Source organism: Formica exsecta, unplaced genomic scaffold, assembly GCF_003651465.1.
Source record: "Formica exsecta isolate Colony F162 unplaced genomic scaffold, ASM365146v1 scaffold662, whole genome shotgun sequence".
Lineage (NCBI taxonomy): Eukaryota > Metazoa > Arthropoda > Insecta > Hymenoptera > Formicidae > Formica > Formica exsecta.
The window spans coordinates 379986-393640 of record NW_021853425.1 but is presented as its reverse complement, the minus strand read 5'-3'; the positions used below and the strand labels follow the sequence as shown (position 1 = coordinate 393640).

Here is a 13655-nt window from a genome sequence, read left to right as displayed (position 1 = left end):
TACCGCGACGGTGCCTGAAAAATTGATCTTTCGCTCGCGTACGTGACGAGTATGCCATCGTGGTTCTCGCAGAACAATCGTGACGCAGCGGAATAAAATCGCGTATACAGACGGTTATTCTAAATTCGAAAATGAAAAAATGAAGATTTTGTGACTATTAATTTTATGTAGGTGGGATGGTTGCTCGTGCGAAGTGTGTAAAGAATTATTTTGTATATTTTATCATTACTTTAATTAATAATGCCTTTCACGCGATACCCGCATTATGAGTCTCATGGCCCCACCGGATATTCTCACAAGATATACTTCATCACGAGGACAGGAATATCCGAGTTATCACGATGTCTACCGTGCCTCACCGCGCGTGCAATTATCCGTAAATTAGTACCTGTTGCATGCGTGTGCGTGTCACGAGAGATCACGAAAATGTTCACCGACCGTGATCGTGAAAAATTTCTGTTGTTTAAAAAACGACATATTCGGTAGAACGTAAACGTAGAGAAGATGAACTGTGCGCACATCCGAGAAGAAGTCGCGAGGAGCTTAGATCATGACAGACGTGGACCAGAGTCCTGTCGCGCGTAGAATCGACAGCTCCGAGTCGCGCTTCTCCGAATCGCCACGAGAGTAACGGAACGGTGCGGTTGCGGCGCGGTGCGATGCGGTGCGGTGCGATCCGTTGCGGTGCGGTGCGGTGCGGTGCGGTGCGGTGCGGTGCGGTGCGGTGCGGTGCGGTGCAGTGTGGCGCGGCGCAGCTCGGCGCAGCAACGGTAGAGCAGCAACGTCGGCGGCATCAGCGAACGAGCATCGTTAGCCTGGCGAGAGCGTAGTCGAGCGACAACAAGAGGGGGTCGAGAAGGACTGGCGCCTGGGGTGCCTCGCCTGCCTTCGTAGGCAGGTCTTGTTCAGGTTCCGCCTGATGCTGACGTACATCGACGGCCACCTTGCGAGGTCGACCAATCACGAACGCCGTATCCAACTGTGGTAGGGATGAACATGACGGTGGCGCGCATGACGTACCTCCACCACAAGCGGCTCCGGGAGCCTCGGGAACCTCGAGCGAGCTGCGAGGCGAGGCAGTCAGTCGCTCTCAGCTACGACATGCATAACGCATGAAAGCCCGAGCGAGATCTTTCTAACCCGTCTCTCCTCCGCCGCCATACACACACACATACACATACACATTCACATTCACTCTCTTGCTCTCTCTCTCTCTCACACACATATATACATTATCTTCCCCGTATTACACACATATATACATTATCTCTCTCCCCGTATTCTCTCACCCACACTCACGCATACACGTATACACGTATACCGTATGTATACGCACACTCATATACACTCACGTAAAGAGAGGGACGTCCACCGCCAGAAGGAACACACACGCACGACATCATATACTTACTCTACTCCCGCCGAGTCGAGTCTCTTCCGTTCCGCGATTACCGTCGTACGTCCCTTTACGCCGAGCCGGTCGGTCGCTTGCTCGTTGCTCGGTCGTCGGTCCGCGGTGGCAACCCCCGAGTGCAGTCGCGCCGTGCATCGTCGTCATCGGTTCGCGTTTACCACGTCGGGGCCACGGACACAACACCAGTGTGGAGTAATCCTCGCATCACCGTAGACGTCATCGTCGTTTTCAAGAGATAGTGATTATTCGACAAGTTCGAATCCCCAACAGGGATGTGTGATCTCGGCTAAATCGATATCCTTGGTCGCGAGTGACTTCTCGATTCGTCTCGAAGGGCCGGAGCCAGAGAGCGATCTTTTGCTTGTGATTCTCGTGCCAGAAGAAGAAAGGAAGAACCGGAGTGCCGCGATAAAGCGGTGCTCCGAGTCACGTTTTTTTTCCGCGGGGGCCCACCCCGTCGGAGAAGACCAAGAAGACGGTACACGGACGCCTCTTCCTTCGTTGACTCGTCGATGTTTCTGTATCGTCGCATGCATGATAATCTTGAGAAACTATGGACGAAAGTTCGTCAAGAGCGATGACCAGCTTCGTCTGGTACTTAGTGTGTCATCGCGAACTGTGGATTGTGCCACGAGTGAACAGTGATTAAAAAAAACTTCTCGAGTATCGTACGATCGTACGTCATTGTAAGGTGACTAAGCATACAACTGACAGCGTTCGATTCTAAGATCTTGCGAAGAGACTCCACCGCGACAATCAATATTTTCGTGAAGATTTTTTATCGAAATATAAAAATCTTCATTTTTTTTAATCTATCGACGATAATCAACGTTTGGAGATTCTTTCTGCAAAAAGGGGTGCGCTCGAGAATCCGCACGTACCCCGTGGACGTTCCACACCGTGGAACTACACCGAGGGGGTTTTGCGAAACCTCTCGACGAGCGGAAAGTAGATGGCCGCTACCACGTACATGCCGATTAGTAGCGCAGTGTCTACCGACCTGGATGGTGGTTCGGGTACAACGATCGGAATGAACATCGCCGTAGGTGGCTATTCTTCGGGCTCGCCCCGCAGCGCCGCCGACGCCGGGGAGATGAAGTATATGCCGGCGCCGCAGCATCATCACCACCATCACCATCACCATCAGGTGACGGGCTCGCCGTCGCCGAACGGACTCTCTCATCCGGCGGCGAGTCTCTCTTCGGCAAATCCCTGGGTGAGCCTACAGCCTGGCAGCGATCCCTGGGCAGCCTCGATGGGCATGCATCATACTACCCATCATCCTCATCATCATCCCCATCAAGCTAATGCGAGTCTCGACGTGAAACCACTGACCGCGGCCGCCGCGGCAACCGCGACGGACCAAGGCATGCACCATCGGGGCCCGCATCAGTCCCCGGGCATGGCCTCGCCGCACTCTTGGCATGCACCGGTCGTTCCGTCGGCGCATTACAACCCCAGCGGTGGCGCGGCCTCGCCCACCACCCTGCAACAGTACCACGCGGCGATGAATGGCATGCTGCACCAGCATCCGCACCAGCATCCGCATCAGCTGCATAATCATCAGACCGGATTACCTCACCATTTGAGGGACGCGCACAATCACAGTCCACCGTCGGGGCATCCGCTGCATGCGGGGCATCCTCTCGACAGGGATCACAGCGCCGGCGAGGAGGATACGCCGACGTCGGACGATCTCGAGGCCTTCGCCAAGCAGTTTAAGCAGCGACGCATCAAGCTCGGCTTCACCCAGGCAGACGTCGGTCTCGCACTCGGTACACTCTATGGCAACGTTTTCTCTCAGACGACAATTTGCAGGTTTGAAGCTCTACAGTTGAGCTTCAAGAATATGTGTAAGTTGAAACCATTGCTGCAAAAGTGGCTCGAGGAAGCGGACTCGACGACCGGTTCGCCGACGAGCATCGACAAGATCGCCGCTCAGGGTAGGAAACGGAAGAAGAGAACGTCGATCGAAGTATCGGTAAAGGGCGCGCTCGAGCAACACTTTCACAAGCAGCCTAAACCCTCGGCTCAAGAGATCACCTCGCTAGCGGACTCGCTGCAACTCGAGAAGGAAGTCGTCAGGGTGTGGTTCTGTAATCGACGGCAGAAAGAGAAGAGGATGACGCCGCCGAATACGCTCGGCGACGGCATGATGGAAGGCATGCCGCCGGGCCACCAGGGACAGGGCGGCCTTCATCAGGGTTATCATCCGCAGGATCACCTGCACGGGTCGCCCATGGGCCACAGCCACAGTCCGCCGATGCTCAGCCCACAGGCTCTCACGGCTCACTCGCTTGCGGCTCACTAGCGTTCGCCGGGGCCTCCCCCATTGGGCCTCGCAGTAACCTCGCAGAACTCGACAAACGTGTCGTCGACGGCGGAAACGACGACCCTGCCGCCGTTCTATCATCACTACCTTCAGGCACGCACCGGCAGTTACACGACTTCGTAGCTGACGGATTCACGGCGCCCTTTCTACCTGCCGGATGGCAGCGCTCGTTATCAAAACGAGGGTACGAAATGGTGGCTCGTTCAACGAGATTCAACGGGGTTCAACGAGGCCGATACCGGTCCACCGGGGAGGCTGAGGAGCTGACGCGTTCGGCTAGCGATCTTTTGTCGACCTTGACCGCCGCGCCCTGATCCGAAAAGAGGATGAAAGCTCTGGACGAAATAGATGGAATGAGAGAAAGACGGGATAAGGAAGGACAATGTCACGGCCATCGGCGAACATCCTTCATCCGAGTTCTTCAGGATACTTTCGTCGTCGTCGTCCTCGTCATAGTCATCATTCTCATCGTTGCTCGCGCTGTTGCGATTATTTCCTTCATCGACGATGTCCCGGTGATAAGTGATACCTTCTCATCGTGTTTTTCCGATCCAGGAAGAGATCGAGTGTCGTTCTCTCGAAGGGTACAGTCGTAGTGATGATGTTCCTCTTTCGTGTGGTCAGGTTGCGGCCCGTTCGTCTGTTCGCGGAGTCCGAGCTGGACCACGGACTTTGTTGCTGTTATTGTTGTTGTTCTTTCGTCATCGTTGGTGAGCGGAAGTGAGTTTACTTGACGGTTTCCGACGGGAATCTGAAGAAAGATAGTTAATAACAGGGTGCGAGACGGACTTGGGCAAGGGTGCGGCTAAAAAGAACGGAGATGTGTTTTTATCTCTTCTCTCTCGCCCGCGAAGAAAGCGGGGATCGAATGTCGGACACGAAACAAGCGTCGCAACGGTGTCTTTTCCGTGCGCGCGCGATTTTCCTGCTTATCGTCTGCGAAGAGAGTCTGAAATTCGCGGGACAATTACGGACGGACGAACGGGCGACAAAAAAAAGAACGTACGTTAGGAGCGAGTGTCGTGTTCGTCTTTCCCTTCCTTTCCTCTTCTCAATGCACTTATTCGCTTTCGCTCATTCATTCGTTTTTTGTGCGTTTGGTTCTTACTAATACCACCCTCTCACGGGAAGGGTTTGAACACTTTTCATAATTAATCATCTCGAATTAATATCTAATATGTGCGTTCTCGCCTAATCGGCGATCAATCAAATTTCAATTAGATTTCTTTTGGAAATTCTATATCCGCGAATTTTACATCGCCGATAATAGCGTATGAAAATGCTTGAATAATTAAAGCTTATATAGATTTGTGCATCTTATAGTACACTTGTCGAACCGTCATACGACTTTCATGACTTTATTTTCAACGTAATCGTCATAATTTTTTACGAAGGAAAAATTTTGTCGTTCATAAATCGAGGTTTCGTACTGCGATGGATTAAACTTTTCGGCTTATCCCTCTTTTCCTCTCGCTACGAGACGACTACGGTGCGAGGTGCGGAATATCGATAACGAAGGGGCGCGTAATCAGCGGACGAGTCGAGACCAACGATTACCCGTACACCTGTTGCACCGCGAGCTATGCGAAAAGGAAATGAAACTGTCGACGAGCAGGATTGTACCGCGACGGTGCCTGAAAAATTGATCTTTCGCTCGCGTACGTGACGAGTATGCCATCGTGGTTCTCGCAGAACAATCGTGACGCAGCGGAATAAAATCGCGTATACAGACGGTTATTCTAAATTCGAAAATGAAAAAATGAAGATTTTGTGACTATTAATTTTATGTAGGTGGGATGGTTGCTCGTGCGAAGTGTGTAAAGAATTATTTTGTATATTTTATCATTACTTTAATTAATAATGCCTTTCACGCGATACCCGCATTATGAGTCTCATGGCCCCACCGGATATTCTCACAAGATATACTTCATCACGAGGACAGGAATATCCGAGTTATCACGATGTCTACCGTGCCTCACCGCGCGTGCAATTATCCGTAAATTAGTACCTGTTGCATGCGTGTGCGTGTCACGAGAGATCACGAAAATGTTCACCGACCGTGATCGTGAAAAATTTCTGTTGTTTAAAAAACGACATATTCGGTAGAACGTAAACGTAGAGAAGATGAACTGTGCGCACATCCGAGAAGAAGTCGCGAGGAGCTTAGATCATGACAGACGTGGACCAGAGTCCTGTCGCGCGTAGAATCGACAGCTCCGAGTCGCGCTTCTCCGAATCGCCACGAGAGTAACGGAACGGTGCGGTTGCGGCGCGGTGCGATGCGGTGCGATCCGTTGCGGTGCGGTGCGGTGCGGTGCGGTGCGGTGCGGTGCGGTGCGGTGCGGTGCGGTGCGGTGCGGTGCGGTGCGGTGCGGTGCGGTGCGGTGCGGTGCGGTGCGGTGCGGTGCGGTGCGGTGCGGTGCGGTGCGGTGCGGTGCGGTGCGGTGCGGTGCGGTGCGGTGCGGTGCGGTGCGGTGCGGTGCGGTGCGGTGCGGTGCGGTGCGGTGCGGTGCGGTGCGGTGCGGTGCGGTGCGGTGTGGCGCGGCGCAGCTCGGCGCAGCAACGGTAGAGCAGCAACGTCGGCGGCATCAGCGAACGAGCATCGTTAGCCTGGCGAGAGCGTAGTCGAGCGACAACAAGAGGGGGTCGAGAAGGACTGGCGCCTGGGGTGCCTCGCCTGCCTTCGTAGGCAGGTCTTGTTCAGGTTCCGCCTGATGCTGACGTACATCGACGGCCACCTTGCGAGGTCGACCAATCACGAACGCCGTATCCAACTGTGGTAGGGATGAACATGACGGTGGCGCGCATGACGTACCTCCACCACAAGCGGCTCCGGGAGCCTCGGGAACCTCGAGCGAGCTGCGAGGCGAGGCAGTCAGTCGCTCTCAGCTACGACATGCATAACGCATGAAAGCCCGAGCGAGATCTTTCTAACCCGTCTCTCCTCCGCCGCCATACACACACACATACACATACACATTCACATTCACTCTCTTGCTCTCTCTCTCTCTCTCACACACATATATACATTATCTCTCTCCCCGTATTCTCTCACCCACACTCACGCATACACGTATACACGTATACCGTATGTATACGCACACTCATATACACTCACGTAAAGAGAGGGACGTCCACCGCCAGAAGGAACACACACGCACGACATCATATACTTACTCTACTCCCGCCGAGTCGAGTCTCTTCCGTTCCGCGATTACCGTCGTACGTCCCTTTACGCCGAGCCGGTCGGTCGCTTGCTCGTTGCTCGGTCGTCGGTCCGCGGTGGCAACCCCCGAGTGCAGTCGCGCCGTGCATCGTCGTCATCGGTTCGCGTTTACCACGTCGGGGCCACGGACACAACACCAGTGTGGAGTAATCCTCGCATCACCGTAGACGTCATCGTCGTTTTCAAGAGATAGTGATTATTCGACAAGTTCGAATCCCCAACAGGGATGTGTGATCTCGGCTAAATCGATATCCTTGGTCGCGAGTGACTTCTCGATTCGTCTCGAAGGGCCGGAGCCAGAGAGCGATCTTTTGCTTGTGATTCTCGTGCCAGAAGAAGAAAGGAAGAACCGGAGTGCCGCGATAAAGCGGTGCTCCGAGTCACGTTTTTTTTCCGCGGGGGCCCACCCCGTCGGAGAAGACCAAGAAGACGGTACACGGACGCCTCTTCCTTCGTTGACTCGTCGATGTTTCTGTATCGTCGCATGCATGATAATCTTGAGAAACTATGGACGAAAGTTCGTCAAGAGCGATGACCAGCTTCGTCTGGTACTTAGTGTGTCATCGCGAACTGTGGATTGTGCCACGAGTGAACAGTGATTAAAAAAAACTTCTCGAGTATCGTACGATCGTACGTCATTGTAAGGTGACTAAGCATACAACTGACAGCGTTCGATTCTAAGATCTTGCGAAGAGACTCCACCGCGACAATCAATATTTTCGTGGAGATTTTTTATCGAAATATAAAAATCTTCATTTTTTTTAATCTATCGACGATAATCAACGTTTGGAGATTCTTTCTGCAAAAAGGGGTGCGCTCGAGAATCCGCACGTACCCCGTGGACGTTCCACACCGTGGAACTACACCGAGGGGGTTTTGCGAAACCTCTCGACGAGCGGAAAGTAGATGGCCGCTACCACGTACATGCCGATTAGTAGCGCAGTGTCTACCGACCTGGATGGTGGTTCGGGTACAACGATCGGAATGAACATCGCCGTAGGTGGCTATTCTTCGGGCTCGCCCCGCAGCGCCGCCGACGCCGGGGAGATGAAGTATATGCCGGCGCCGCAGCATCATCACCACCATCACCATCACCATCAGGTGACGGGCTCGCCGTCGCCGAACGGACTCTCTCATCCGGCGGCGAGTCTCTCTTCGGCAAATCCCTGGGTGAGCCTACAGCCTGGCAGCGATCCCTGGGCAGCCTCGATGGGCATGCATCATACTACCCATCATCCTCATCATCATCCCCATCAAGCTAATGCGAGTCTCGACGTGAAACCACTGACCGCGGCCGCCGCGGCAACCGCGACGGACCAAGGCATGCACCATCGGGGCCCGCATCAGTCCCCGGGCATGGCCTCGCCGCACTCTTGGCATGCACCGGTCGTTCCGTCGGCGCATTACAACCCCAGCGGTGGCGCGGCCTCGCCCACCACCCTGCAACAGTACCACGCGGCGATGAATGGCATGCTGCACCAGCATCCGCACCAGCATCCGCATCAGCTGCATAATCATCAGACCGGATTACCTCACCATTTGAGGGACGCGCACAATCACAGTCCACCGTCGGGGCATCCGCTGCATGCGGGGCATCCTCTCGACAGGGATCACAGCGCCGGCGAGGAGGATACGCCGACGTCGGACGATCTCGAGGCCTTCGCCAAGCAGTTTAAGCAGCGACGCATCAAGCTCGGCTTCACCCAGGCAGACGTCGGTCTCGCACTCGGTACACTCTATGGCAACGTTTTCTCTCAGACGACAATTTGCAGGTTTGAAGCTCTACAGTTGAGCTTCAAGAATATGTGTAAGTTGAAACCATTGCTGCAAAAGTGGCTCGAGGAAGCGGACTCGACGACCGGTTCGCCGACGAGCATCGACAAGATCGCCGCTCAGGGTAGGAAACGGAAGAAGAGAACGTCGATCGAAGTATCGGTAAAGGGCGCGCTCGAGCAACACTTTCACAAGCAGCCTAAACCCTCGGCTCAAGAGATCACCTCGCTAGCGGACTCGCTGCAACTCGAGAAGGAAGTCGTCAGGGTGTGGTTCTGTAATCGACGGCAGAAAGAGAAGAGGATGACGCCGCCGAATACGCTCGGCGACGGCATGATGGAAGGCATGCCGCCGGGCCACCAGGGACAGGGCGGCCTTCATCAGGGTTATCATCCGCAGGATCACCTGCACGGGTCGCCCATGGGCCACAGCCACAGTCCGCCGATGCTCAGCCCACAGGCTCTCACGGCTCACTCGCTTGCGGCTCACTAGCGTTCGCCGGGGCCTCCCCCATTGGGCCTCGCAGTAACCTCGCAGAACTCGACAAACGTGTCGTCGACGGCGGAAACGACGACCCTGCCGCCGTTCTATCATCACTACCTTCAGGCACGCACCGGCAGTTACACGACTTCGTAGCTGACGGATTCACGGCGCCCTTTCTACCTGCCGGATGGCAGCGCTCGTTATCAAAACGAGGGTACGAAATGGTGGCTCGTTCAACGAGATTCAACGGGGTTCAACGAGGCCGATACCGGTCCACCGGGGAGGCTGAGGAGCTGACGCGTTCGGCTAGCGATCTTTTGTCGACCTTGACCGCCGCGCCCTGATCCGAAAAGAGGATGAAAGCTCTGGACGAAATAGATGGAATGAGAGAAAGACGGGATAAGGAAGGACAATGTCACGGCCATCGGCGAACATCCTTCATCCGAGTTCTTCAGGATACTTTCGTCGTCGTCGTCCTCGTCATAGTCATCATTCTCATCGTTGCTCGCGCTGTTGCGATTATTTCCTTCATCGACGATGTCCCGGTGATAAGTGATACCTTCTCATCGTGTTTTTCCGATCCAGGAAGAGATCGAGTGTCGTTCTCTCGAAGGGTACAGTCGTAGTGATGATGTTCCTCTTTCGTGTGGTCAGGTTGCGGCCCGTTCGTCTGTTCGCGGAGTCCGAGCTGGACCACGGACTTTGTTGCTGTTATTGTTGTTGTTCTTTCGTCATCGTTGGTGAGCGGAAGTGAGTTTACTTGACGGTTTCCGACGGGAATCTGAAGAAAGATAGTTAATAACAGGGTGCGAGACGGACTTGGGCAAGGGTGCGGCTAAAAAGAACGGAGATGTGTTTTTATCTCTTCTCTCTCGCCCGCGAAGAAAGCGGGGATCGAATGTCGGACACGAAACAAGCGTCGCAACGGTGTCTTTTCCGTGCGCGCGCGATTTTCCTGCTTATCGTCTGCGAAGAGAGTCTGAAATTCGCGGGACAATTACGGACGGACGAACGGGCGACAAAAAAAAGAACGTACGTTAGGAGCGAGTGTTGTGTTCGCGCGGGATTTGCTCGGAGCAAACTCGGCGGATGATGTAACATAAGTATAAATATGGACTGTAAATAATGTACTAGATAAAGCTAGTAAGTTAAGTGAGAGAGAACATGAGTCGTCGTCATTGTCATCGTCGTCGTCATCGTCGTCGGCGAGAAAAGCAGACGCAGGAGCTGGAATAGACGGAGGAGAAAAAGATAAAGAGAGAAGGCAGGGAGAGAGACAAAGAATATTATATATGAAAGGGACAGGAACGTCCACATATACATCGGAGAGGGAACACGTGTCGGGAAAACGCGTTCGAAATCCTAGCGAGATGGCAAGACAGATCCCCCCTCGCGCGAAAAACCCCTTCTGTATAAAGAGTAAGTATACATAAATCTATATGTGTATATATACACACAAAAAAAAAGATCTATATATATATATATATAGATGAAGATATATTATTATATATAAATATAGAGAAAAAAGGATATATATGTATATGAGAAAACGCGAAATGTGTGGCGATACATTTGAAAGCTCTATGTCTATGTATAAATCGGAAGGTTTTACCTATGTTCTTATATCATTATTGTGTATTATTATTATGTTTATTATTACATTATTATTATATTATATATATTATCACATTATTATTATTATATTGTGACGTTCATTGTCTGGTCTCGAGAAAATGTTGTAAATGTTGCAAATCCGGCGTTAACGCGGTGATCTTATATTATTATTACTATTATAATATTCGCCACCATTATTATTGTCACTTATTATTATTATCTCTTATTATTGCGATTATTATAATTTAATTATTATTATTGTCATTGTCAATATTATCGATACCTGTACTTGTCCGGGAGTCGAGCGCGGCGTCGAGAATCTCGTCGCCTTCCATCGCTGCCGGACACGGGTATCGAAGGATTCTTCCTCTCTCGCTCTCTCAATCTGTGTTTCCCCTTGCCTCACCGCTTCTCGTTTCACTCGTCTTTTCTTTTGTCTGGATTGTTTTTTTTTTTTTTTTTTTTTTTCAAATAGGCTTAGGCAGATGCGAAGCTGACGCACGCAGTTCGCGCGCAGTATCATACTGAAAGTATTTTACGTCACGAGGTGGTAGTATTAGACAATGATAAACTATGTGATTTACGTGGAAGTGTTATTAATTGTCCGATCAGATTATCGTATAATGTTTGTATTATAAAGAATAGTACAATTTCTCGCTCATATTTATGCTCTGTTGCCAGATCCTATAATGTAGTAAAAATAAATATAAATTTTCGATATGACAAAAGACGGAATATAATATTTAAAATGCTGTGAAAAAGAGTATTTCTCGCATAAATGGTATTTCAGATTGTTCTTATGTAGACCAGCTGCGCTTCTACCTAATCTTCTTTGATTTGTTTGCCGATCGTCTCTTTATAGAATCATCTCGCACAGAATTTCAGTTTCTTTTTTCCGTTGCTTCTGCGAATCTCGGCGCGCATAATTAATTCACGCGTGATATAAAACATACAGAGACACTGAATAAAAATAATGAAGCTGTCATTCTTGCCGTCGGTAAAATTAAGTTTGCACTATAGACTTTAAATTTTAAGTGATCAGAGAAAATGTAATAATAAGAATAGACACACGAAAAATTTTCTTTACGTGTTTTATAATATTTGATAATCTCGAATAATGACCAAAAATTGCACACACATTACCGTATATTAATATTATTAAAAGAATCATATCCATAGTCAATATTTTAAACAATCGTAAAATCTTTCTTTCCTCCGCGAGATATTTACTATTGGCACAGGAATATCTGCTTAATTCAGTTAAAATCTTCAGCGATGTTTTATTCTGTAAATAGATATGTAGAACGATTTTTCTACGAGAAACAAACATGACCTTACACGCTCTATGAAATTTAAATTACGTCTCGAGAAGCCTCGCGTTCAAAATCGAGACGAGATCGATCGTATGTTTGTTTTTCTGTTTTCGCTCTAGCGCTTCGTCAAGGTTTCACTTTCCGCCTTTTTTTTATGTTGTTTTAAAGCCGTTCGGCGGAGGTGGTCACGTGTCTCGTGCAGCACCCCCATCCTGAGTATTCACGCGCTTTTTTGTGCGGCTCGCTCTTTCTCTTCCTCTCGCTTCGATAATCGCGTTGACTAATCAAGCGTATCAACGTTTTCCAATCTGCTCTATAATATTTGCCGTATAATTCTTACGTTAGCAATTATTGATCTCGGGACTGTGTTCTGAATACGCATGCAGGGACGTCACGCGATGCATTTCGCAAAAAGATCTCCTTCGATTATCGCGAGTCCCCTGGATCACCTTTTCTTAGTGTCGCTTTGTTCAGCCGTTTTTTTTTTTTTTTTTATCTATCGAACCCTCTCGATCGACTCTCCGCCTTTTTTGCGGCTCTTTCTCGGCGTCGTGAAACGCGTAGGTGGTCGCAAACTTCATAGCGCCGACGCGCACCTTCGCTCTCTCTCCGGCGATTTATTTTTCACTTCGATCGTTGTGTGATACCTTGGTTAGTCGCGACGATGTACCAACAATGTGCCTACGCGAAACGCGGCGTCACCTCTTTTTCTTTTTCATCGATAGGCTCGTTACGCAGCGTATCGTGCGAATTCATTCGCCTGGCGTCATCGTCGACGATGCTGGTATGTCCGACACAGTTGTTGTTCCTCGATTCCGATTTGCTAGCTTTACGATTTTCCCGTCGCATAACTATTTAATCTTTTGCTAAATTTGATATTGATAGAGAAGAAATTATTTTTTAGACGTTGACTTGAATGTCGGGAACTTTCCCATATAATTTTTCCACGTTTTTTTAAAATTTTATTATCGCATAACATAAATTGCACGATTTATATTTTTATTTTGCATATTTCTTTGGTTGTTGTAATTAGAATACAATGCTTAAAATAACAGAAAGATGATAATAGCATCGATGACTCATTATCACTCGGGTCATCGTAAAAAGCACACTCTTGACGAGCGCGTTCTTATTTGAATAAGGTAGTTCAACGAACTCGTTTGTCATTGTCTATTAATGCCCGAAACACCGCGTTGACATTGCACGTATTTACCGAAATACCGACGGTAATTTATATGCTTCCGCGGTGTCGTACTTGCGTCTGGCAGTTGAGGCTGCGTAACGATGCACTAGGTATGTATAAACTGCCCGGTACGCGTTAATAACGGTATCTACTGGGCTAAAAGAGTCGTTTAGGGGCGAAAACGCGCGCCGAAGCCGCAGTTTGTTATTCACGGTCCAATTTGGGAAAAGAAAGATATTTTTATGGAGACGCGCGGCGATCGTTCCATGGAGCGCGCGTCACGAAACCTTAATAAGGAGGGCCCACCTCGTAAGGAA

General features: G+C 50.3%; 2 protein-coding genes and 1 long non-coding RNA gene across 3 annotated transcripts in view; 2 read left to right on the top strand and 1 right to left on the bottom strand.

Annotated features, from left to right (window-relative positions):
* The first annotated feature begins 1259 nt into the window (after positions 1-1259).
* On the top strand, positions 1260-4756 carry LOC115242984 (POU domain protein CF1A-like). Its single transcript, XM_029819625.1, has one exon. It carries the CDS (start codon positions 2367-2369, stop codon positions 3723-3725), a length of 1359 nt encoding a protein of 452 aa, XP_029675485.1. The 5' UTR covers positions 1260-2366; the 3' UTR covers positions 3726-4756.
* Positions 4757-6532: 1776 nt separating this feature from the next.
* LOC115242983 (POU domain protein CF1A) lies at positions 6533-10509 on the top strand. Its single transcript, XM_029819624.1, has one exon. It carries the CDS (start codon positions 7879-7881, stop codon positions 9235-9237), a length of 1359 nt encoding a protein of 452 aa, XP_029675484.1. The 5' UTR covers positions 6533-7878; the 3' UTR covers positions 9238-10509.
* Positions 10510-11287: 778 nt separating this feature from the next.
* The window catches only part of LOC115242987, a 6980-nt gene continuing 4612 nt past the window's right edge, over positions 11288-13655 (bottom strand). The window contains exon 2 of the long non-coding RNA XR_003885142.1: positions 11288-13644. This is a non-coding gene — a long non-coding RNA (uncharacterized LOC115242987). The remainder of the gene's footprint in view (positions 13645-13655) is intronic.